Below are 25,609 nucleotides of genomic sequence, written 5' to 3'. Positions count from 1 at the left end.
TGCTCTGTTGGAGTCAGTAATGTTTACTCTTGGAGGTTTTAGCAGAAGAGAACAGGTGGTTCACAAAGAAAAAAATATATATGATTTCACATATTAGGCATTCACACACACATACACACATACAGTACAGTGAACATGATTGTGACAGTAATTTCATTTGATTTTCAAACAGTTCCAAAATGCCAAACCATGAGCATCTTTTCTCTAAACAAGCATAGTGAAAAAAGAGAAATCACACCCAACAAGATGCACTCTAATGCCAAAATAAAAGCTCTTAAGATTTATAACTGAGAGGAGACTTTTAACAGAAGGAGAAACTGTCAAAACTGTAATTATCTCAGTAGTTCAACTGCAACAAACATACGTTCTGGAATAAAATGCCGACTTCAAACACTGCACAGATCAACACTAAAGATGGATTTGAAAAATCCACAGCAAAAACTCAATCATATTCCAAAGCGCTGGACTGTGGAATGCATGATTCAAATGGCATTACCGCTAATTTTTTATGGGAAAACAAAACCAGATCTTACATTCATTCATCAATGCAATACCATGTGGTTTGTCCAACCAGCAATGTGCCAGCAAACATATATTTACTGTATATCAGGCTTTCTGTTCTACAACGTCTGGACGTAAAGTGCCACATCTCTTCATGTCGTCTCACATGAGATTTATTTATTTTTTGTCTGCATAAAAAGGGAATTGTTGCATTTTATATCATATATAAATAAATTCTACCATCTATAAATACTACATTTGGTTTAGGCTAGAGCACTTATGCTCTATAAAAATATCATAACTACCTCCCCTTATTTGACTGATTTAAAAGATGACAAAATATGGACTATCGGCTAAATTTAAAAGCGAAAGTACGGAGCCCCACACATGACATTCAAGGAAAAAAAGTAAATCATGCACATGATTTACTATTTCATTCCCCGATTTATAAATCATGCACATGATTTATAAATTGAGGTAACGAAATAGTGAATTGTGCGCACAATTTAGCCTACGATTTTTGTGCGGGGCTCCGTACGAATGAACAGCGAGTCTAGTATTGTTTCCCGCCTTTTACTACGAAGCCCCGCACATGACATGCAGGAAAAAAAGTAAATTGTGCACATGATTCACTATTTCGCTCCCTCGATTTGCTAAATCATGCGAACAATTCACTATTTCGCTCCCTCGATTTGCTAAACCGTGCGCACAATTCACTATTTCGCTCCCTCGATTTGCTAAATCGTGTGCACGATTCACTATTTCGCTCCCTCGATTGCTAAATCGTGCACACGATTCACTATTTCGCTCCCTTGATTTGCTAAACCGTGCGCACGATTCACTATTTTCTACCTCGATTTACTAAATCTTGCGAACGACTCACTATTTTGCTCCCTTGATTTGCTAAACCTTGTGCACGATTCACTATTTCGCTCAGTCGATTTGCTAAACCGTGCGCACAATTCACTATTTTGCTCAGTCGATTTGCTAAACTGTGTGCACAATTCACTATTTCACTCCCTCGATTTGCTAAACCGTGTGCACGATTCACTATTTCACTCCCTCGATTTGCTAAACCGTGTGCACGATTCACTATTTTGCTCAGTCGATTTGCTAAACCGTGTGCACGATTCACTATTTCACTCCCTCGATTTGCTAAACCGTGTGCACAATTCACTATTTCACTCCCTCGATTTGCTAAACAGTGTGCACGATTCACTATTTCACTCCCTCGATTTGCTAAACCGTGTGCACGATTCACTATTTCGCTCAGTCGATTTGCTAAACCGTGCGCACAATTCACTATTTCGCTCAGTCGATTTGCTAAACCGTGTGCACAATTCACTATTTCACTCCCTCGACTTGCTAAACCGTGTGCACAATTCACTATTTCACTCCCTCGATTTGCTAAACCGTGTGCACGATTCACTATTTCACTCCCTTGATTTGCTAAATCGTGCACATGATTCACTATTTCGCTCCCTCGATTTGCTAAACCGTGTGCACGATTCAGTGTTTCGCTCCCTTGATTTGCTAATCCATGCGCACGATTCACTATTTCGCTCCCTCGGTTTACTAAATCGTGCGCACAATTTATAAATCGAGGGAACGACTTAGTAAAACATGCGCACAATTTAGCCTACTATTTTTTCCTGCATGTCATGTGTGGGGCTCCGTATTTTCCAGACTCTCCTCAGATGAAATAAAAAACAGGAATGGTGCCACAGCAGGGAAAGCGTGCGTGCGTGGGATCGGGCCGAGCCGATATATGGTCGTTTTTAGACCGCTCAGCTTTCTGAAGCCAGGCGGATGTGTAAACAGACGCCCAGTGGATTGAGCTGCTGGGCAAGAAAAAGGCAGTTTGGCTTCATGTGCCGGGAGGAAGACACAAGACGTGCTAAGTGGAATGATTTCAAACGTCACACGAACACACTTACATTCACCAAAATAGACACCGATCAAATCACGATACACGTCTCAAACGTGCTTGTGCGTGTTGCTGAAGAAAACGCAGTTTAATAATTATAAACTCTTTCCGTCTAGAGCTTTGATAAGTGTTCTATGTACATAAATTAACAATAAATATCTGCAACGACCTCTACATATACTGAAATATATATTAAATCTCAAATAAAGTATATATTTCAAACATATTCATATATTTTCCTACATCTTCAAATAAATCAGGAGATATCACAGTTTAGTAATCAAAAATGTTTGATCCATCTTCCTGTCTGCGGTGTCCCTTTTCATAGTCTTTCTCTGGTGCAAATACACATTAGCATAATGGTTAGCGCTTCACAGAAATGTAAGGTCTCTGTTTTTAGCGCAAATGGCCCTTTTGCAGAAACTAAGCAGTGAATGAAACTTTGCAGCGCTGGATTATCAAGGAAACCAGCCCTGATATTACAGCATGAGTGAACCAGATTTCATAATGCTCAATGATCTCGTTCATCACACCGCTTCCTGTGGAAAAGCTCTCACAAACGGAAAAGGGACAGGGCAGCTGTGCTGTTACCGGTCAAAAGCAAGCTAAAAAGATCATTTTCCTCATTCTTTGTACCAATAAAAACACTTCAAAAGAGAGGAGGGCTAAAAAATAAAAAGCATGCTCTTCATTTTCCCGACACTCCTCCTCACGTCTGTTCCGTTCCTGTGACCGGAGTGTACAGTAACATCCTCAGAAAGAGAACCTGAAAGAAAGCTGGAAAAGTGATGGGCCCACTCGGACTGTAACAGCCCCACAATTCCACGGGACAGATACAGCCCCACTTCCTGTGGGTTGACTGTCCACTTGCATCGTCCAATGGCAGTATCTGGTCCATCTCTTCTTCTTGTCTCTATCAAGTGTCTCTTTTGTTTGGTATGCATAGTCAAACACGCACAGATGGGCCCTTTGTTTTTTGCCTTTCGTTCTTATACGTGGCTCTACATTGCACAGCGCGCCCTGGTGGCCTGGAGGGTAACTGTCAGTAATATCTACTCCTCTTCTCGTCCGAGTCTGCGTTGTAATCTCGCAGTCCCACACCTTTCTGTAGGTTCAGTAAGGAATCCTTCATCTGTGTGAAGACATATATGTGTACTATTATAATCACGTTCAGTAAAATCACTTCAGAGTGTATGCAGACATACTACAGTATATACCTGATCCAATAACAGTACAGAAGATTTGATAATCTCTCTCCATTTCTGCAGCTCAGCGTCATGGTACCGCTGCTGGGACTCCAGGAGCTGTGCCCATTCCATCTGTGTCTGCGGCAGTTTAGTGCTAAAACGCAAGATAAACACATACGGTAACAAGCATAACTATGTTGTAAAAGCAGACTGAGCTAACCTGTTTTGCGTGATGACGTTTAATGTTGCCGACAGCCTCTGTAGTCCCATTTAGCTACTTCTTAGCAACCGTCATTTTTAAGATATGTAACAGCTTAAAAAAATCAAGTATCTTGAGCATGAGCTACCACAGACCTTATTTCAGCCATTTAACCAAAAACGCATTCAAAAAACCCATCGACTTTGGGACGATGGAACCGGAAGTGCTAAAATGCTAACTCGCTTCCGGTTTTGGCTTACAAAAATGCATCATAGCTCCACCAATCTATTGCGAGTGGATCTTGATTTTATGGGAGGAGCTCACGATGGGTGGCGTGGCTCGTTGTTGTCGAGTGGCTCAACATCGTTATAGGTGGAGCTCAATATCATTGTGGGTGTGTCTCGATGTTATGGGAGGAGCTCACAGAAGTGGGCGGGGCTCAATATTGTTGTAGGTGTGAGTGCAGTCCTACTATCTGCACTTTCTTGGAACTGACTGCAGTAATTTGTTAGTCCACTGTTACTGTCAAAGATGGAAATGCCAAAAATAAAAAACAGAATTTGAAGGTGGAACCAACAACAACGGATATGCCAGGAGGTCAGAAAGTACAGGAAAATCATGCAGAGGGCAAAACTCCATGCTGTCCTCCGCTGGTTAGGTGGAATATCACAAAAACGTAACGGAACACGGAAAAAAAACCCAGCATACCCAATTCAGCTGCAGTATCTACTGGAGGAACAAGCCATTTAAACTGTCTGCAATCTACATTAAACTAAAGAACACTGACAATTTTTTTATTTTTATGGTTTTTCATAGTCATCAGTTGTGTTGAACATGCACTCTTCAAAGGTTGTACCTTTCATGTAGGCGTAAGCCCTGCCAGCTGGTGAGGCTCTGTGCAGAATACTCCAGCATCCAGAGTTTATAGAACAGCATCACATTCAGAAACACCAGTAGCACCAGACTGCAAAGAGACAACAAACAACTGAGCACACCTTCAAGAAGACCATGGACACATTCAGTGAAGAAAAAAATGACAAACGCTGGACTTGTGATGAGTAGAGTGGGCGTGATCGGATCTTAGTTGAGGAAGTTTAGGAAATGTGCCACATATGGACATACATTTTTGCTGTATTCCACTCAAAGTCAAACGTGAGATATTCTTACTATTGTCCACAGAAACAAAATGATAATGCTGTGCAACTGTCTATTGCATTTTATTGCTCTTTTTCCAACTTGTTGAATGGAGCGCAGCGTAAAGGGGGTCGCACACCGGACGAGAAGCTCAGCGCCGCGCCGCGTTGCGTCTCGGACAACTCACAGGTATCACACACCGGACGCGCACATTATATACACGCGAGCTCAATTTTGAATCGACTCCTGATAGAAGAGCTGCACGATGGGAGAGTTTTACGTCAACAGGACGTTAAGCCTATGCTTTAATATTTCGCACTGAGGTTAGTGTACATGGAAAAAATGGCACAACAGAGCAAAATGAAAGAAAAGGCTACGTTTATTATACATTTTTAGACTTTATTCAAGCTGTTAAACTAAGAATGTAAAACCAATGTATCTTGCAGCACAGGGTGAAGTCAGTATGTACATTAACGACGATTTGAGAGAAATATAATATAAATTTAATGTAAAACAATGTACATGGCGCTCTGTGGCGCGGCAGGATTTTGAACAACTTCCTGGGTGCCGCGGACAGGCGCCGAATGTCGCCGCCGGTGTGCGTACACTCATAGAAAACAATGCGTTCGTGGGCGCTGAGCTTCGCTTCCGGTGTACGACCCCCTTAAATCTGATAGAGGGACACCAAGAAAATGGACTACAATGACAGGATAGGGATGGGATTTTCTGAACAGAATTGATAAATATTTAAAATCAGTAAGGGAATGTACCTTATACAGATCCTAAGGCCAACCACAAGAGGCAAAACCAAAAAAAAAGAAAAGAAAAGAAAAAGGTTTCACCAAGTCAGATTTATAAAAACAAACATACAAATGAATAAACTCATATCTAGTACTAGTTAAGAGAGTATAAACAAAATTAGTACTACTTACACAAAGCTGATTATGAGTAATGGTTTAGAGAGGTTACAGAAAATCCCGCCCCCTGGCGAGTGCTCAGGAATGTGTCTTGTCTGAGTGGAACCTGTGGGCGGAGCACATGCAAATGCAACCAGTCATATAGATTTAAACCTAAAATCTTTAGTGTATGTGAATATTTGGATGTGCATGAGCTCACCTGCCACGTGTTTGATGCGGTGGATGACCTCCTCGTCTGTTGGTGTGGTAACAGGGCTGAGAGTCTCATCTAGATGGGCTGTGCGGAGGTGGGTGAGACCCCTTTTTCTCCGCCTCAGGGTGGAGTTCTTCAGTGCTTTAGATTTAGGAGACAGTCTGTGGCTTTCCATTAGAGCGTCCTCCATCTTTGCTAATTCCAGCTCTGACAAAACAACAACAACAGCTCAATGTTCTTGTGGGTGGGGCTTGGTATTGTTGTGGGCAAAGTTTAATTTTGTTATGGGTGGAGCTTAATGTTGCTATGGGTGGGGCTCAATAATGTTATGGTTGGGACTAAATATTAAAGAAGGTGGAGCTAAATTTTGTTGTGGGTTGAGCTCAATATTCTGCTTGGGGTTTGATATTGTTGTGGATGTGACCTGATATTGTTGTGAGTTAAGTTTAATTTTGTTATGGCTGGAGCTCAATATTGTTGTGGGTGGGGCTTGCTATTGTTATGGGTGGAGCTTGCTATTGTTGTGGGTGTGGCTCAATTTAATTGTGGGTGGGACTCACTATTGCTGTGGGTGGAGCTCAATGTTGTTGTGGGAGGGGCTATATATTGTTGTGGGTGGAGCTCAAAATTGTGCTTGTGGCTGGATATTGTAGTGGATGGGACAATATTGTTGTGGGCAAAGTTAATTTTGTTATGGCTGGAGCTCAATTTTGTTGAGGGTGGGGCTCAATACTGCTGTGGGTGGGACTCGCTATTGTTGTGGGTGGAGCTCAATGCTGTTGTGGGTGTGGCTCAATTTCATTGTGGGTGGGACTCATTCTTGCTGTGGGTGGAGCTCAATGTTGTTGTGGGTGGGGCTCCATATTGTTGTGGGTGGAGCTCAAAATTGTGCTTGTGGCTGGATATTGTAGTGGATGGGATGATATTGTTGTGGACAAAGTTAATTTTGTTATGGCTGGAGCTCAGTTTTGTTGAGGGTGGGACTCGATATTGTTGTGGATTTATTCTTTTAAAATAAATAAATACTTTTATTAAGCAATATTATTATCAACATTCATAATAATAAGAAATGTTGTAGATGGAGTTCAAGTTATATTGTAGTGGATGGGACGATATTGTTGTGGGCAAAGTTAATTTTGTTATGGCTGGAGCTCAGTTTTGTTGAGGGTGGGGCTCAGTATTGTGTGTGGAGCTCTATTGTTGTAGGTGGAGCTCATAATTCAAAATTGTGTCTTACCAAGGCTTTTAAAGTTCTCATCTAGCCCACTCCAGAAGTTCTTCTCAATGAAGCCCTTCACGAGCCCCCATGGCTGTTTCCTGAACCTCAGTTCTGTAGAAACCCTGAAGACAGATGAATCACATTATTGTCAACACACACCTGCCTCATTCTGTTTGACTTTGGCCGTAAAAAACTACCGTCCTGTTCATCCGTACCTCAACCGGCACTTGTTCTTGGCCACGCGTGTTAGCATGTAGCGGTTTAGGGTGTAAAAGTAGTCATGGTACGGCACATCATGAGTGATGACTTCCGCATCGATGATGTAGCACTCACTCTCCTGGCTGGCCTTATACAGGGTCTAATTCAGGGAGAATTTGCATTTCAAACATTTTAAACAAAACACATAAATTCTGTATTGAGGAGAAGTCCAGTCCAGATGAGCGTCTCACCTGAGTCTCAGTAACTGTAGCTGTTTTAGGAGCCAGTGGGTTGGTCAGGGAGATTGTGTACATGATCTCTCTCGTCTGATTTCCAGCATCCTCCTTCTTCCAAGGGTGATACACCACATCTGTGAATGGATGTGTGAAAATTGAATGTAGAACCTATACAAAATATAACTAAAACTAAAACCATAAATAACTTTTTCGTTACTTGAAATAAAATAAACGTTAACTGAAATAAAATAAAATATAAAAAAATGTAAACTTATTTTGTTTCAGCTAGTTTCCAAGGCATAATTTCTCATTTTCATTTAGTTTAACTTGATGTACTAAAATAACCAAAACTGGAATAGTAATAAAAAAAACTAAAAAGATAGTTTGTTTAAACTAAAATGACAAACAAATAAATAAATAAATAAATAAAATGAAAATTTAAAATGTAAAAAATGAAATATTAATAAAACCTGTAATAGTATCTCAATCATGGTTATCATAGTTAACTGAAACTAAAACTAAAACCATAAAACATTTCTATTGCTTTAAATAAAATGTTAACTGAAAAAAAAAAAAAAAAAAAAATTTTTTAATTATTTTATTTCAGCTAGTTGCCAAGTCAACATTTCTCGTTTTCATTCAGTATAACTTGATGTACTAAAATAACTAATACTGAAATAAAATAAAATAAAAAAAAACTATATAGACATTAAAAAAAGCATGAAGCATGAAAAACAAAAGATTTATTCAAACTCTGAATTGTTTATATATCACATAGAAAGCACACAAAGAGCGTTCCCTTTATAATCGTGCAAAAGCTGTCACTCATTCTAGTTCATCGCAATAACGCAATCTCACCACGCACTGTTATACTCAATGAAGCTGTCTGCACTGCACAAGGAATCTCTTGTTCACATATTGTCTAAACTTTGTTATAAAGAGAGGATTTGCGAGCAAACAGAGCTCTGCACTGGACAAAAACTTCGGCTTTGAGTGGAGAATGGACTCTGACTAACTTGAACACCTCTGATTGGCCATTGTGTTCAAGAAATCAACAGACATGCCTGTGATTGGCTACATTGCTCAACGCTGCAAACACACAATGTAAATAGAAACCTTTGATGCTCTCTAGAGCACAAACACAGATACGCACTAGTTTGCCAAATCGCCAATATGCTATTATTACAGAGAAAACTGATCCTAGACCAGCCTCACACATGCTCCATCTATGATTATTTACATTCGTTTGTTGGTCTTATTCTGTTCATTGGTTATTTTACTTGATATGGATTTTGTTGTTTTCATGAAACTGTTGGCTGACAATAAATTGCATTTAACTTATTTTAATTGTCAAATTATTTTTATCTTATGTAGGCCTACTGTGAAATGATGTAATTTGAGAAGGCACAGAGGTCCACACTATTTCACCAAGGTCCATTTACTGGCCTCGCCACTGACATAAACTATAACAGTATCTCAATGATACTAAAATAACACTGATCAGAAGTAATCTAGACATGTGTAGTTAAGTACTGAAATGGGAAATAAATAATACATTTATTAAAATAATAAAATAAACTTATTTCAGTATTTAATTATTTGGCAAGCAGCCATGTAATATACAGTGAGCTGGACTTTATAGATAAATAAACCTCCTTTTTTAGTTTATTTTATTTTTATAACCTCCCTTGTTGAGTTTATTTTGGATCATCTAACAGTTCAGTGAGATGAGATGTTTTTGAAGGGTTCTGACCTGTGAATCTCCTCTGCTCCATAAAGTCTGTCATGAACTGGGACTCCGTGAAGAGGATGCCGTACAGCTTATCAACACTGAATTTATACACCTCGTTAATGTACTGACGGCCATTCAGATCTTCGTGGAATGCTTGAACCTCATCTCCTGAATACATATTTAAACATAAAGATTAATTGTACTGCATCAAAGTATGTGTAGAGTCTCACTCCGTTTGCAATTCAAATGATGTTTACAGAGTAAGACAGATTATGCATTTATGACTTCTGAATATGTATCTACATGTATTAAGGTGCAACAATTGATTGATGAAAATCAACATTGTTTTGTGTTGCTTTCAAACTGTGGAAACATTTTTATAGTTAAGGAGGCAGTGACACAAGAAGTTCTTCAAACCTTCATCATGTGTTTCTGAGGAATCACTGAGATCAGTGGGTATATCCTCATTGTCGTTGAAGTCGAGTGCGTGTGGCAGGCACAGGGTCCAGAGGACTGGCCGGCTCGCTGTTCCTCTCCTCAGCCAGCAGAGGGAGTGGCAGCAGATCTCCATCAGCAAGGCAGTCTGTATACTCCTCAGCTGCAATGTCAAACTGAAACCAGCAGAGGGTACAATTTTAAATGCAGTCTCTTAAAATGGCATCTGTGAAGCGCACACGAGCTTGTATACTCACAGACAGTGGTGTATCCGTGCTGCTGGGAGGTGTGGTGGAGGTGATGGTGGAGTGGGTGATGGATCTCTTGTGTGTCAGAGGTGAACTGTTGTCTTGTTTGTTCTCACTGCTGCTCTTGGATGAGTTATCATTACTGACCTCGTTCTCCTCGGCTGGGATCTCCTCACAGTATCTGAACATGCATAAAGAAGCACACAAAGAAGGAATGTCCAACATTCATGTCTGTTAAACACCAAATTTGAATATGTGGCGTTTTTGAACAATAGTTGTGAAAGCATTAGGGCTGCCCACTAATAGTCGACTAAACGTTAATCCACGAGAAGAGGCTTAGTCGACCAAGTTTTAATTAGTCGTTTAGTCACAGAAAACTATGTAAACTTGTTTCAAAAGTTAATTGCGACTATTTATCTCACAATTCAGACTTTTTTTCTCGCAATTATGAGTTTACATCTCGCAATTCTGCCTTTTTTCTCAGAATTGCTGATATAAACTCGCAATTGCATGTTATTAAGTCAGAATTGCATGATATAAAGTCGTAGTTGTGACTTATAAAGTCAGAATTGTGAGATATAAACTTGCAAATCTGTAAAAAAAAGTCAGTCGTTTTTTATATCACGCAATTCTGACTTTGTAACTCTAAATTATGAGTTTATATTACGCAATTCTGACTTTATAACTCACAACTGCGAGTTTACATCACACAATTCTGAGAAAAAAAGGCAGAATTGTGAGATGTAAACTCGCAATTCCGTTATAAAGTCAGAATTTCGTGATATAATGTCATAGTTGCGAATTATAAAGTCACAATTGTGAGATATAAACTTGCAATTCTGTGAAAAGAGTCAGTATTTTTTTTTCTCAAAATTGGACTTTATAACTTACAATTGCAGTTTATATCTCACATTTCTGATAAAAAAAGTCAGAATTGCGAGAAAAAAAGAGTATTGTTTATATCTCGCAATTGTGAGAAAAAAAAGTCTGAATTGTGAGCAATTATCTTTCAAATTGTTTTATTCCGTGGCGGAAACAAGCTTCCATAGAAAGCTCCACAGGAAATGCCTTGCGCTTAGGACTGCACATGTGCATTTACTCATCTAGCCTGAAAAATAAGCTTTTTTTTAATGCTATTTGAGCATAAGAAACAACATTTATGGGACAGTTCATGTCAGATTTTGTTGCTGATTTGAAATATGTTATTTAATTATGAGTTTGCCAAGCAGTTTTTGAGATTTCAGGATTCCCCCATTCAAATAGATAGGACTTGGTCTTGGATGCCTGAAATAGCTGCCCGGCGGCGTTGCAAATATGGCCGCCGAGTGAACAGACTTTCCATGAAAGGGAGTAATGTAGTAACCTAACGTTAGCCACTTTACATGGTTGCTCACTCTAACATTAACCTAGATAAACGTGGGCTATTATTAGGCTCATATCCAAGTGTTCGTCCGGAGTAAGTACTGTGCTTACAGCATGACGTTTAACTTAACTTGCGTTTGTCACTATAGGCACATCCGTCAAATTAATCTTTGCAGAAAACACTAGTTTATTAATAAATAATTAAAATGTTCAGTCTCCTTGATGTTTTTTTTTCCGACACATCCATAATCATTACATTTGTCGGTGTGCTGCGGCAAGCTTTCTGTGTGCACATGGTTTAAAATTTCTCTGTAAAGTAGAACAATGTTACAATATTACATACCCTATCCCCCAGTTTATATAAGTAATTAAATTAATATAATAAACGTGCGACTAGTCAACTAATGGCTTAAATGAACAACTACTAGTCGACTAGAAAAATCTTTATTCAGGGGCAACCCTACAAAGCATGCACGTTTAACTCACCCCATTGTGTTGAAATCATCATCAGGCGGCACGTAGTCTTCATCGTCACTAGTGAGGCCCAGCTCATTGCCGTAGCACTGATGTACAAAGTGCCAGAGCTCTTTAGGGCAGAGGGGCTGCACACAGAGACAGCTGTCATTATGAGCTCAGATATAACAAATCTAATATTGCTTAAAATGTTCTACACAAGTAATTCACCAATAATTGCGTGGATTATTCATAATTATATGCACAACTTCTCGCAAAAAATAAGCCTAAGTCACAACACATGAATTTGTTCCTTTGTTCTAATGTTAATGAATTTGGAATATTCTAAATGCCTGAGGTTAGTCATTTGCATAAAACACGCCCAAACATGTCCATATAAGGGCTCTCTGCACAACCTTTCCTTTATATCCTTTCATCACTCAACTACTTAACTATTTTATTGAACTGTTTGAATATATATATATATATAAATAATTAAATCAGTTAATAATTAATGATAATATTAATTATTTGTAAAATATTTAAAATAGCATATAGCCTTCAAAAACAATAAATATTGTTTAAAGTTAAAGTTTTAACGTACAGTGTGAGATTTCTTTTTGTCCTACTCGTTGCTATGGTTATCACTGTCAATCATCGCAGATTCCCGCATTTAAATGCGGTTGTCAGTCCAGAAATTTTGCAGTGAAACTTGGCAGCATGAAAAAGCAAAGTGCACTCTTTAAATAATCACTGAAGCTGTCAATCAACTCAGTTCAGCACAAACTCACTGACTGCACTCTCACAAAATATCACTCTGTGTGTTCTCTTGCAAAATATTCCGTTATAATAATAAAAACTGCACCATGAATCTCTTATTTACATTGTAAATCTCTTATTTACTTTGTTGGTTATAATAAAAGGATTTGCAAGTGTGCAGAACTAGCGCTGAATAAAAACACATATTGAGCGGTGCTGAGTGGATTAACCTGGTAACACTTTAGTATGGGGAACAATTCTCACTTTTAACTAGTATCTTATTAGCATGCATATTACTAGAATATTGGCTGTTTATTAGCACATATTAATGCCTTATTCTGCATGACCTTATTCTGCATCCCTTAATCCTACCCAATACCTAAATGCTACAACAACTACCTTACTAACTATTAATAAGCAGTAAATTAGGAGTTTATTGAGGCAAAAGTCAGAGCTAATAGTGAATATGTGTTCCCCATACTAAAGTGTTACCATTAACTTAAACATCACTGATTGGCCGTTGCTTTTTTTACATTTCAGTGTCAGTATTGACAACATTACCGTGTTCATATTCTCACCTTATCCAGCAGTGCATTCTGCCACAGTCTGAACATCATCATGTAAGTCCTGTCTCTCGCACCAAACGATGTGAAAAAGTGCTGAAGGGAAGATTACGAACAAATTAACTTAATGAATGTGTTAAAGTGTGCAGTGGTATCTGAGTGCGAATGTGTCTCTCACCTTCTCGGTGTCTGTGCACACCTGGATGGCATTGGGAATCAGACGTGCTGTTTTCTCTTTCGTCATGGAGCAGATGTCTTTCAGCCGTACTGTAAGCTGTTCACGCATGCAACAGAACAACACAACACAACATAACTCTTCTCCAATCTCTCAGGCTGTAGCTCCTAAAGTTTGAGTTAAAGTGCCCCTGTTATGCTATATTAAAGGTTCTTATTTTTGTTTTGGAGTCTCCTGCAATAGGTTTTCATGCATCCAAGATCAAAAAAACACTTTAATTTTCTCATAATATACATTGCAGCATCAGCTCGTTTTTCACAGTGTCTGAAATGGTTTGATCAAGGATTCGGTCTCTCTAATCCCCTCCTTTCCGAGAGCCTGCTCTGCTCTGATTGGTCAGATGGCCCAGTCTGTTGTGACTGGTCAGAAACCAAACACCCATTATCATATCTGAATTTCAGCTCCAGATCTTCCTCAGTGCTTAATGCGCAGTGATACGAACAGTAATGATGGCGTCGGTTTTACCATATCAATCTCATCCTTTGGAAGATTTGCTTTGGCAGTATAGCGTCTTCTCGACAACACGAACCAAACTCTTCCAGTCTCAGCTACAACTACAGTGTGTAAGGGTCAAAGTAGACGTTGTTCGCGGGCAGCCAATGAAGAGCATAGGCTTGCTTTATGCAAATTTGTTACAAACCTACATGCAGGAAGTGAGACTGGAACTTACGACTCGTTTCATGCATTTCAGAATCGCTTCTTTCTTTTGGGAGACAATAACTCCATTCATTGTTTACTTCGATTTGTGAAGCTTTGCAGATTTTTCACATTCAAAAACAGCTATATTACACACTGCATGAAAAGTAATATCTGAAAAAAAAAAACATAATAGGGGCACTTTAAATGATATCATACCAGTGTCTCCCAGCGAAAGATGTTGCTATAAAAACAGATCCAGTTTTCGGAGAGGTAGAGGCGGCCCTGCAGGAGAATGTCCCGCTGTAGAGCGCAGGAGTAGTCTGCCAATGAGAGGACAAGGTCAAAGTTCAAAAGATGTCCCTCCTGTCAAATCATTCAATTCAATATTTTTTTTTCCTAATATTTCAGTTTGCATCCATCAAGTTCCAAAATAAAAGGAGAAAATAATCACATAAAATGAAGTACCTTTAAACTGTAAAGCATTTAATGAAATTATAAATTAAGTAAACTATTAATTATAATTTTAATAGTTACTTATTAATTATAGTTTTATAGTATCACAGTCATGTTCAGTTTGTTTTGGTTTTCATTCATCACATGTGTTCCTTTGTTATAGTTTGTTCTAGTTTCTACTTATCGGTCACCATGGACACTAACTGATCATCATTTAGTTCGTCATCTCTGTGTATTTTAGTTCCTGCCTGTGTTCTGTTCAGTGTCCGGTCTCGTCATTGTCAAGTGTGTGTTGCTAAACCTGTCTCCTGGATTATTATCATTAAACTTCATGTTGGAATACTTTTGAACTTCTTCGTCTGTTTGCCAGCAACCATATGTTACATATAGTTAAATATAATTTTATAATTAATTATAAATTGACACTCTTTAAAGTCAAATGGACCTTTCATATAAAATTCTTGGACATTTGAATAAAATTTTAATGAAAATATATGAATATTAAATATCTACATACACTGAAAAACATTACTTTGGACTAATTTAAAAAAAAAAATACTCTAATTTGTTACAGCCAAATTTATTTATTTTCTCAATTATATTTATGGTTTGGTTCAAATCTTAAATTTGGATTTCATTTTAATCAAAAATATTTATTTTCCCAAAGACAAACACATTCATACAAAATAAAAAGATTATTTATTATAAACACCGTATACTTAAACAAAATATCTTCTTTAGATATAAGCCAAAATGTTATGCAATGTAGGTCAATGTAACTTAATTTCACTATAAACAATAACTGTAAAATTAGAATTTTCACGTAAGACAAAAATAATAACATTTAGTTGTTTAATTGTTTACTTAATATAAACAACTTCAAAAGACCTTAATGTTTATTGTGATGTCCTTTAAAATATGCATCATATTTTCTGAATGTACTAACAAAAAACAAAACAAAACAAAAAACAACAACAACAACAACAACAAAAATCAAACAAACAAACAACAACAACAACAACGAAAAAGAATAAAACCCACAATCATTTCTAGTCATAAAGCCAGCCAGCATGTGTTTGGCTCTTCAGCACTCTGGTGTCAAGAGAAAGTACTATTTAAACAAAATTGTTTCTTTTATTTTTTTTTTCTATGGGGAGCTTTATTTGCTTTTAGACAAACTGAACAAAACAGGTTTAAAGTGGATATTATGATTTTCGATTAGATCAATATGAAAATGCACTTTAAATAAATGACGCGGTCGTTTTGCTTTTTCCAGTGTATAATGCAAAAATCTATTATGTGACCAAACTCTCTTATCATACTGTCTAAATGCTAATTTTATTGCACATAAGTCGTTTATGTGTTAATGATTACACTCTTACCCACAATAAGACGCTCTGTGTCCGGCAACTGCTTGAAGAGTTTCCTGAAGTCTTCATTACGCTGCTTATATGTGGGACTGAGGACCTATAAAACAAATAAAGCAGTAGGTGAGGAACACACTCACACATCCGTACTCAGTAAGAAACAGCCATTCTGCTCTTTCACAGCTGAACGTCAGTCAAATGCTGGTTTAGTTTTGCCATGCAGCAGCGTGAGATGAACCACAATGAGTTCATTCCCACTGTGGCGCGACAGAAGACACTGGAGTAAACGATGACTTCACACTGCTTCTCATTCACAGACGCACTCTTCACTCCTGCTAATGAGCGAAAGTACCTTGCATCATTAACAGCAGAGCAAAGATAGCCTTTAAAGACAAATGCTCGAAGAAAAGACAATCACTTCAACTCTGATAACGTGTCTTGAGATCAACCGTGTAAAATGGTGATCCTTACACGCAATGTTAAATGTGATACACTATTGCCACGGAAGAAAAAAACAACAATCTTTTGAGAAATACCATGAACATATCAAAAATACCTTTAGAATGGAACTATATTTATCTGTTAATATTATATGTAGGAATAAGCAGTTTGGAGAATGGATGGATGGATTATAATATAATATAATATAATATAATATAAGTATTTTAGAGAATAGATGGATGGATGGATGGATGGATTATAATATAATATATAATAGGAATAAGCGGTTTGGGGAATGAATGAATGAATGAATGGATGAAATATAATATAATATAATATAATATAAGTGGTTTAGAGAATAGATGGATGGATGGATAGATTATTATATTATATAAAATAGGAATAAGCGGTTTAGAGAATAGATGAATGGATGGACGGATGGATGGATTATATTATAATATATTATGTTATATTATATTATATTACTGCTGAATTCTGTTTCAAAAATATGAAATTAACATTATATATATATATATATATATATATATATATACAGTCCTGACACTGTTAACATTTAATTTCATGTTTTTACTAATTTCTCAACATTACAATGAGTAAATTATATATATATATATATATATATATATATATTCCTAAAAATATGACATTAAAATTAAAGTTAAATTAAAATAGATAGAGCTGACACTTAACTTTTTTTAATTTCATGTTTTCACTAACTTCTACCAAATTACAGTGAGTAAATAACTAAAATATAATATTAAATATTTGAATTATTATTTTAGATTATATTAATTTATATTGTATAAACATTAAATTATTTTATAAGAATAAAAATTTGAGTGAAAAGTAAAAATGCACAATACTGTATACACCAGGGGTATTCAATTAAAGTTCCAAGAGGTCCGGTCTCTATATTTCATTCCCAGCGGAGGTCTGGACAATACTTTTTTGGAACAGTTATAAGTTTCCATCCGGGAAGCCATAGTACTTTGTAAAAGAAAAAATCCTAAACACTCAAAATAGTCATCAAAGACGAGAATCTTGGGCTCCGAGAGCCAAAGAAGTCTCCCAACTGGATATAAATATAAAAAGGTAAGATCAGATGTTTTATCAAGCTATTTTTTTTAAATTTATTATTATTATTTTTTTTTTTACATTTAGACACCTGCGTGTATGGCACATAGAAGGCTTTGGGACTGAGAAAACAGGGTTTACCTCTTAAGAAAAGTATGGACCATTTTTATATTTTGCAAAAAGTAATAAACTACTAAAACAAACAACGTACATAATCTAATAATCAAAACTCTCATCATGAACACAAAACAAAGTTAGCAAGTATTTTTTTTGTCTTCCCTTTGCCATCTCTAAATAATTTTCGAAATAACATTGTTTGTTATGAAATGCTCATAATATGGTGATTAATGAATAAAAAAATAAATAAAAAAAACCTCTAAAAGGTGCCACGCATCAACTTATGGAAGCTTATGGAAGCTTTTTCCGCCATGAAATAAAAAATAAAAAAGGTAATTGCGACTTCTTATCTCACAGTTCTGACTTTTTTCTCAGAATTGAGATATAAACTCACAATTTCGAGTTATAAAGTCAGAATTGCGAGATATAAACTCGCAATTCTGACTTTATAAAATGTAATTATGAGTTTATATCATGCAATTCAAACTTTATAACTTGAAATTGTGAGTTTAGGCCTTTATCTTGCAATTGTGAGAAAAAAAAAAGTCAGAATTACTACTTTATATCTTGCAATTCTGAAATTTATAACTTGCAATTGCGAGTTTAAATCTCGTAATTCTGAGAAATAAGTCAGAATTGTGAGATAAAAAGTAGCAATAACCTTTTTATTTTTTTGTTTAGTGGCGGAAATAAGCTTCCATATCAACTTGTCACAAACCTGGTTTACTTAAACAATCAGAGTAATCTGTATGACAGATAAAATAATTGTATTTGCTGAATTCTCGTTTTCTGCAGCATTTTAGCAAAAGTATCTATTTTGCTGCTCACTGTTGCTGCTACTGTTGTTAAAATAACCGTGTCATCTGCAGCTCTTATTGTGACGCTTTACATTTTTAGCGAGAGAGAGAAACAACATGGAAAAGGGCTTGGATGAAGTGCGTTTGGCTCTAGAATAGATCAAAATGTTAGAGGATGTAGCGCTGAAAGATCATTACCGTAAACGACCCTGAGCGACTGTGGTGTGAGCGCTGCTCACTTTAATCTGTAGAAACTGTAAAATGGCGCATTATGTCCCTCGGTCTGGATGGAACCAAGCTGTGGTCTGGAACCGCCATTTGAATACCACTGTTATACACTGTATTTATACACAATGGTTTTTTATTATATATTCATATAGGCTAATTTTCATGTTGTACATTGGCCTATGACTATCAACAGTGTACCCTAAACTAGTCTTTTGTTGAATCTTTATGGAGACTCACGGCAGGTATTTCCTCATCCTGGTACGGGTCGTCCCTCGGGCCCCAGTGCCACTCCTGGTCCCAGTCTGAACCCTGAATTAACCACCCCGCCAAAGCCTCCTCCAGCTCCATTAGGGTCTCCCAGTCCTCCTGAGAGCTAAATGATGAATCCATGTTTCTGTGCCTCTCTCTTACCACAGCCGCCGGATCGATCAGTTCATCAATGACACTCCAGTGAGCCGGCGAGATCCTGATAATATTTTTGATCTGTAAATAAGTATCCAAGTTTCAGTCGCTCCTTCAAGGTATGTCCACGCTATCAGAGATGTTCATCAGGGTGTAACCTCTATCAGGGTGTGAGTGTTTGGCTCTTCTGACTAGCGCCACATGATTCAAGTGTGGCTCTCAAAAACACACTCACACGCAAGTGGCCTTTAGTAACCTTGGCAGACAGATACTTTATTATGCTGCTGTTTGTTCCAGTTTGCTGCTGGGAAAGCCTCTGTAAACGTGTCCGTCTTGATTCTTCTTGCTTTTTCAGGCTGTAAACGCTGTGACTAAAGGGTTGATAAATAAGGAACATCGAGTTACTTCCGCAAGCGATCATTAATTGTTACCTCAGTATGCAATGGCTACTAATATCTCCATTGCAAATTGGTTGTTGGCTTTCAGAGAATGTCCTTCTTGGAGTTTAGTCCATCAAAGACATGAATCGTCTTAGTCTTCAGAGTTTGTGCTTGTTTTTTGCGTTGCTGCTAGACTTCAGAGAAGAAAGATGGTCTTCTACAGGTGTAAAAAGGACCACGGCGACAAATAAAGACCATCTGGAAACTCTCTGTGCCAGTTCCTTGTCCTTTTTTTAATCATTTATGCTTTCTAATGCACAATTCCCAACCTCTACTCACTCGAGCCTTCTCATTTGTGCTGTCAGGAACCTAAAGATAACCGAGAACAAAGACTGACACATGATCTGCAGCAGTCATGACGCTAAGAATGGAATTCTGCTTGTGCGAGCGACAACTTTTATCTCCGTCCCAAAAGCATTCTCTCTTCAGAGGTTATGCATTAAAAACCATAAAGGCGAATAGACAGTTTCTCCCAATGGAGCAGCAGATACCCAATAACACTCCAGTGGAGATCCAGAGCAGCAGAAGCCTCAGCAGATACTGTGGTGCACAACAGCTCTATCTGATTTATGTAGAGCTGGATGTGTGAGGGTGTTTACTGCTGGCAATGAGTATGTAAAGTTGGTTACATATTAACTAAAAGAGTAAATAATGAGAGCTGCCGGTGGCTGGTACCAAGAGTGGGTGTGACAACGCCAATAATGTCATCAGGGGATCCCTTTGTTTTGGTAAGTGAGACAATGTCTAGTGTGCAAACTTTCGGGGCGCGACCTGTTATGGTAAGTCTTTCGCAACTCAAATGGTCTTTTATGTGCAAACCTTAAAGGGAAAGTTCACCCAAAAATAAAAATTATGTCACCATTTACTCAAACCTGTATGACTTTCTTCCTTCTGTGGAAGATAGTTTGATGAATGTTGGTAAAAAAAAAAAAAAAAAAAAGTGAGTAAATGATGTCAGAATTTTCATTTTTTGGTGAACTATCCCTTTAAAAGTTGTAAAGTTATATATTTGTAATCTATATTTATATTATAAAACAGTTAGTTACTGTCCTTGATTCTGATTGGTCAATAGCTGTGTTTTATTCACGATAAAACACGGCTATGACCGCTTCACCCAACGGTTCTGTGTATCACAACACAACACCCTTAGCAACCGCTCTTAGCAACGTAAACTGTTTGTTCTCAATTGATATTGTTCATTGAAGCTTACTGTATTATGTAGAAGAGTATTGTGAGAAAGATATCGAGTGAGCGAGTTTATTACCTGCATTCAGATTTAACATTTTCCTTCAGGTCAGTCCTGTGTTCATAATAAAAAATCTGTTTAAATGTCCGATGTATTATCTTGTCCTTTTAACAGTTAAGGGGTTTTCCCGTGACTGACAGTGCTAGTCAAAGTCAGTTGCGTCTTATTCCGTGTTCGCAACAGTCCAGTCTTTTCAATGTAAAAGTCTTCGCTACTGACTGACACACTCATAAAGACAGTCTTTGCCGCCATCTAATGGCGTAATATTGTAACTTCTGTTGCTGTTCACGGTCAGGGACTATTTTTTCGGGCGGAAGGAAGGCTTTTAGTGAAACTTTACTTCATGAAAGTTGTATTGTTACATATTCTTGGCTTTAATAATTGTATTGTGTGGTAACCGTTTTATAAAAGCAATAAGGTACTCGAGGTTAATGCTGTATCGTGAATAAGTCAAGGCTGAAGGGGTTGAAGGCACTCCGATCCGTGTCGTGCCTAACAACGCCATTCAGCCGTGACTTATTCACGATACAGCACAGCCTCTCGTACCTTATTGCTTACATAAATCCATATTTAATACCAGTACAGATGTTTTGTTAAAGGGAAAGTTCACCTAAAAATGAACATTATCCCATAATTTACTCCCCCTCATTCCATCCTATGTGTAAATGACGTTCTTCTTCCAGTCAAACACAATCGGAGTAATATTAAAAAAATATCCTGGCTCTTCCAAGCTTTATAATGGGAGTGAATAGTACCCAATAATTTGAAGCCCCAAAAAAGTGCATCCATCCATCCATCAAAAAAAAAAAAAAAACCCATACGACTCCAGGAGGCCTCCTGAAGCGAAGAGATGTGTTTTTGTAAGGAAGATACCCATATTTATATCTTTATAGACTATAATTACTAGCTTCCGGTAACGTCCGTCTGTGTGTTCATGAGAGAGTCGAGTTCTGGCGTATGACATAGGATGTAGAACTAGCGTAAACTTAGGTGAGTGTAGACGCCTTTCGTGGTTCTAACAAATAGGATATTTCTCTTCCGCGTTTGTCAATACACCATGTGTCGGGTCAGAGTTCACTCTCCGGAACTAGACGTTGCATAATGTTATACCAGTAGCAAGTGATTAAAGTTTATAAAGTTTTAAATATGGATATTTTTCTTATAAAATTTCACTTCAGAAGGCCTTTATTAACCCCCAGGAGCCATATGGATTACTTTTATGATGGATGCATGTGCTTTTTTGGGCTTCAAAATCTTGGTTACTATTCACTCCCATTATAAAGCTTGGAAGAGCCAGGATATTTTTCAATATAACACCGATTGTGTTTGACTGACAGAAGAAAGTCATATATACCTAGGATGGCTTGAGGGTGAGTAAATTATGGGATAATTTTTTTTTTTTGGAGAACTAACCCTTTAATAATGACCCTAACACAAACTTCAAGCAGCTTGTTTCTATTGTTCCCTCTTCATGTTAACACAACTTCAGTTCACACGCATTTATTTGAGTGTCTGGTGAAAGTATATACTCTAACTGAAATATTGGTTGAATTTTTTTTTTTAAATGTTCCTTGTGTTATATGTACAAAAAACTCTTTATCATGTGTACTATTTGTTTTAGCATACGTATGAGACTTCCCAAACTTTGAATTGACTTCCATTGCACGAGTTCAAACCTTAAAGCGATCGTTCAGCCAAAAATGAACATTTTGAAGAATTTCGGTAACCACTGACATCCATTGTACAGGGAAAAAAAAAAACACTGAGACATTTCTCAAAATATCTTCTTTAATGTTCCTCAGAAGAAAGAATGTAATACAGATTTGGAACAACATCGAAATGTGCAAATTATGACAGATTATTTGGGCGTTTAATTATCTCTTTATGGTTTGAACTCTCCTAAAGGGGAGAAGTCAATATAAGGTTGTTGAAGTCTCATTAGTTAAAACAACACATTGTACACTATAATATATACAGTAAAATGTTTTCAACCTATATTCCAACTGTCCAAACGTGTTACATAAAAACTATACTGATGGAATTGAGTTGATTTCTCCAGAAAATGTCTTTGAATCATTTAGATGACAAGAATGCAGTGCAAAATGTGTGATGAAAACAGCCATAAAATGAAAAGGCCTTTGTGTGACATGTTTGCTCTGGGATAATGTTACATAACCTCTTTCTATTCACACTTCCTTTCTTGACTTTCCTAATTCTACCTCGAAAGTAGCAAGAACAAATGGGTCATGAAATTGCTGCCTTAAATAACTACTTCATACAACCTTTGCTTCTGTACCGTGTCAGATGACGTTGAGCTGTAATAATCAGCTGTCTCTTATAAACCAAACATCAAATACAATAATGCAACACAATACAATAATAAACTTCAATACAATAATGCTCTGGTGGTCAGTCGGGCTCAGAACTCATAAGACGGTTGAGATGTAATCACAGAGCTCTCAGGGCCATGGGAGATCATCACTGCCCATATGAACACACACAGGCGCACATACACTCCACAGACAATGCATCAAAAATGTTCTACACATACTCTATAAATGCCACTGCATGAGATCCTGCTGTTGAACTGCCCAGTATGCATCAAACAGCTCACATCCATGCAGATGCAGTGTAATCAACCAATCACATCACACCGCTGAGAACCTAAGCCAATCAAAGAGATGCAAAGTCTATTTATTGTGACTCTCTAACGCTACCGCCATGCAGGTTCTTGTGAAAAAGAAGTGTGCTTAATTGTACTGAATGTGCACTTGTAGTTAATAGTATATTTTTAAAGACTGTACTTGCAGATAATATAATATTAATGGAATAAAAGGCCACTTAAAGGGAGTACATGTTCATGACTGTTTCTTAACACACTTTTAAAATTAAACATTTTAAATCATTTTGGTTTAATAATCTTTTGTTGTGTTAACTAATATACTAAAGCACATGTAAAGTACTTAATTATATTTTAACTGTAATGTGTTATACAAACATATTTAAATGCATAATATACAAGTTTCAATAGAAATTACATTAAAGTATATTTTATTTTACCCTAGTCATTTCTGTAATAAGGAGTAGCCTTTTTTAAAAGTATGCTAAAGTGTACTTCTTTTTCACAAGAGAGTATTAATGTCGTGCACACTGTGTTTTAGCATTCGGTTTAATAAAGTTAATGCTATGATTACGTCATTAAAGGACCACACGCATGCCAAAGCCATCGTTAAAACGCCAGAAGCCTTCAAGACTCATTTCAGTCCTCATACTGACATTTGGGGAAAGATTTGGTGTGAGAGGAAACAGGAAGTGGAGCGTAAAATCATGCTTACTCTGAGAATGTGCTGTCTCTCATGCTGAAGAGAAAAAGTGAAGGAAAGAGAGAGAGGAGCAGACGAAAAGAACCACAGACAGAAAAAGAAAGCAAAGATAAAGGACTGAAGGAAAAAGGAAGATATTGTGGAATGAAAAGTGATTGAAAGTTTACAGTAAAACTACGCTCTCTTGTGGCTAATGGTCTAAATAAAAGAACTTGATATTTGTATTGCTGCAATATGGAGCACCAAGAAAAAAAAAAAAAAAAGTATATCGTGGCCATGAATTAAGAATTCGTTCTCTCGTTTTGCCACAATTTTCTAATCCGTTCCCTCGTTTTAAGTAAACTGTGTGCATGATATAATAATTCATTCCCTCGATTTAGTAAATCATGGCTGCGTTGTACACTGTAAACCCAAATTGGCAAAACTCAAAAAAATTTATGTAATCAGTTACATAAATTTAAGTTTAGAAATTAAGGGCCAGTTTCACAGACAGGGCTTAGACTAAGCCAGGATTAGGCCTCAGTTCAATTAGGGCATCCAAGTAGCTTTTATGAACGTGCCCTAGAAAAAAAACATTACTGGTGTGCATCTTGAGACAAAACAATAACACTGACATATTTAAAGATATGTCAGGGCAAGTTACTTATAGTTAAAACAGATCAAACATGCATTTTAGTCTAGGACTAGCTTAAGCCTTGTCTGTAAAGTTTAAGTAAGCAGAACTTGCAGATTTTTATTTTGTACTCATACATTATAAAATATTTGAGTAAGCTAATCATACATTTAACTTAAAATGATCATGTAATCTCAACTTAAATATTTTTAGTAGTGGAAACTTATAGCTTATTCAATAAATGCTACCTTGCTATTTGGTAACACAATGCTTTGACATAAAACATTTAACATATATCTGTTCTCAAACTAAGCTCATGCTCCACTCGACACCATGATGGTAACCAGTGTTGCCAAGTCTATGGTTTTCCAGTGGAATTGGGCTACTTTGACACTGTTGCCGCGGGTTGTTCTTCATGTCCGTGGGTTGAAGCAACTCCACATAACATGATATTTAGCCCCTGAAATGCTAATTTTACCAAGAAAACCTCACCAAAAATGCAGATTTTAGCCCCCAGAATGCAATTTTTACTGGGGGACCTCCCTGAAACGTGATTGGGCTAGTTTTGAGTAGCAATTTTGTTTTGAAAACCTGGCAACCCTGATGGTAACCCTACAAAAAACCAACATAACAGAAACTCTTCTAAACTAAACAAAACATTAAACACTACTAAATCTCCCACTTAACATTAATCTTGCACCAAAAACATTACACAACACTTAATTTTAGCATTTACTCTCACTTTTGTGTGTCATTGCAAAGCATGCTGGGAAATGGAAATCCTAGCCCAGTTTCAGTTCAATTCAAGTTTGTCTAAATTAAAAGAAACAAGTTCATAAAACTGAAAACAAGGAAACAATTCAGATTACTTAAAATGTGTCAGTTTTGTGAACTCAAAAGAAAAAGAAAGTTCTAAATACTCATACAAGTTAATTTGATTTGACTACTTT

The 25,609-nt window shown here is 37.1% G+C and overlaps 1 protein-coding gene across 1 annotated transcript in view; it reads right to left on the bottom strand.

The window, feature by feature from the left end:
- Window positions 1-5,876: 5,876 nt before the first annotated feature.
- gramd1bb (GRAM domain containing 1Bb) overlaps window positions 5,877-25,609 on the bottom strand; it is a 141,841-nt gene continuing 122,108 nt past the window's right edge. The window contains 14 exon segments of the mRNA XM_051870447.1: window positions 5,877-5,971; window positions 6,065-6,265; window positions 7,296-7,399; window positions 7,493-7,635; window positions 7,727-7,845; window positions 9,465-9,611; window positions 9,861-9,930; window positions 9,932-10,054; window positions 10,136-10,307; window positions 11,975-12,090; window positions 13,279-13,359; window positions 13,442-13,537; window positions 14,354-14,457; window positions 15,973-16,057. Of these exon segments, the coding sequence (XP_051726407.1) occupies window positions 5,877-5,971; window positions 6,065-6,265; window positions 7,296-7,399; window positions 7,493-7,635; window positions 7,727-7,845; window positions 9,465-9,611; window positions 9,861-9,930; window positions 9,932-10,054; window positions 10,136-10,307; window positions 11,975-12,090; window positions 13,279-13,359; window positions 13,442-13,537; window positions 14,354-14,457; window positions 15,973-16,057 (1,656 nt within the window).

Source organism: Ctenopharyngodon idella, chromosome 18 (assembly GCF_019924925.1).
Source record: "Ctenopharyngodon idella isolate HZGC_01 chromosome 18, HZGC01, whole genome shotgun sequence".
Classification (NCBI taxonomy): domain Eukaryota; kingdom Metazoa; phylum Chordata; class Actinopteri; order Cypriniformes; family Xenocyprididae; genus Ctenopharyngodon; species Ctenopharyngodon idella.
The sequence above is the reverse complement of the archived record's forward strand: the minus strand, read 5'-3'. Positions and strand labels throughout refer to the sequence as shown.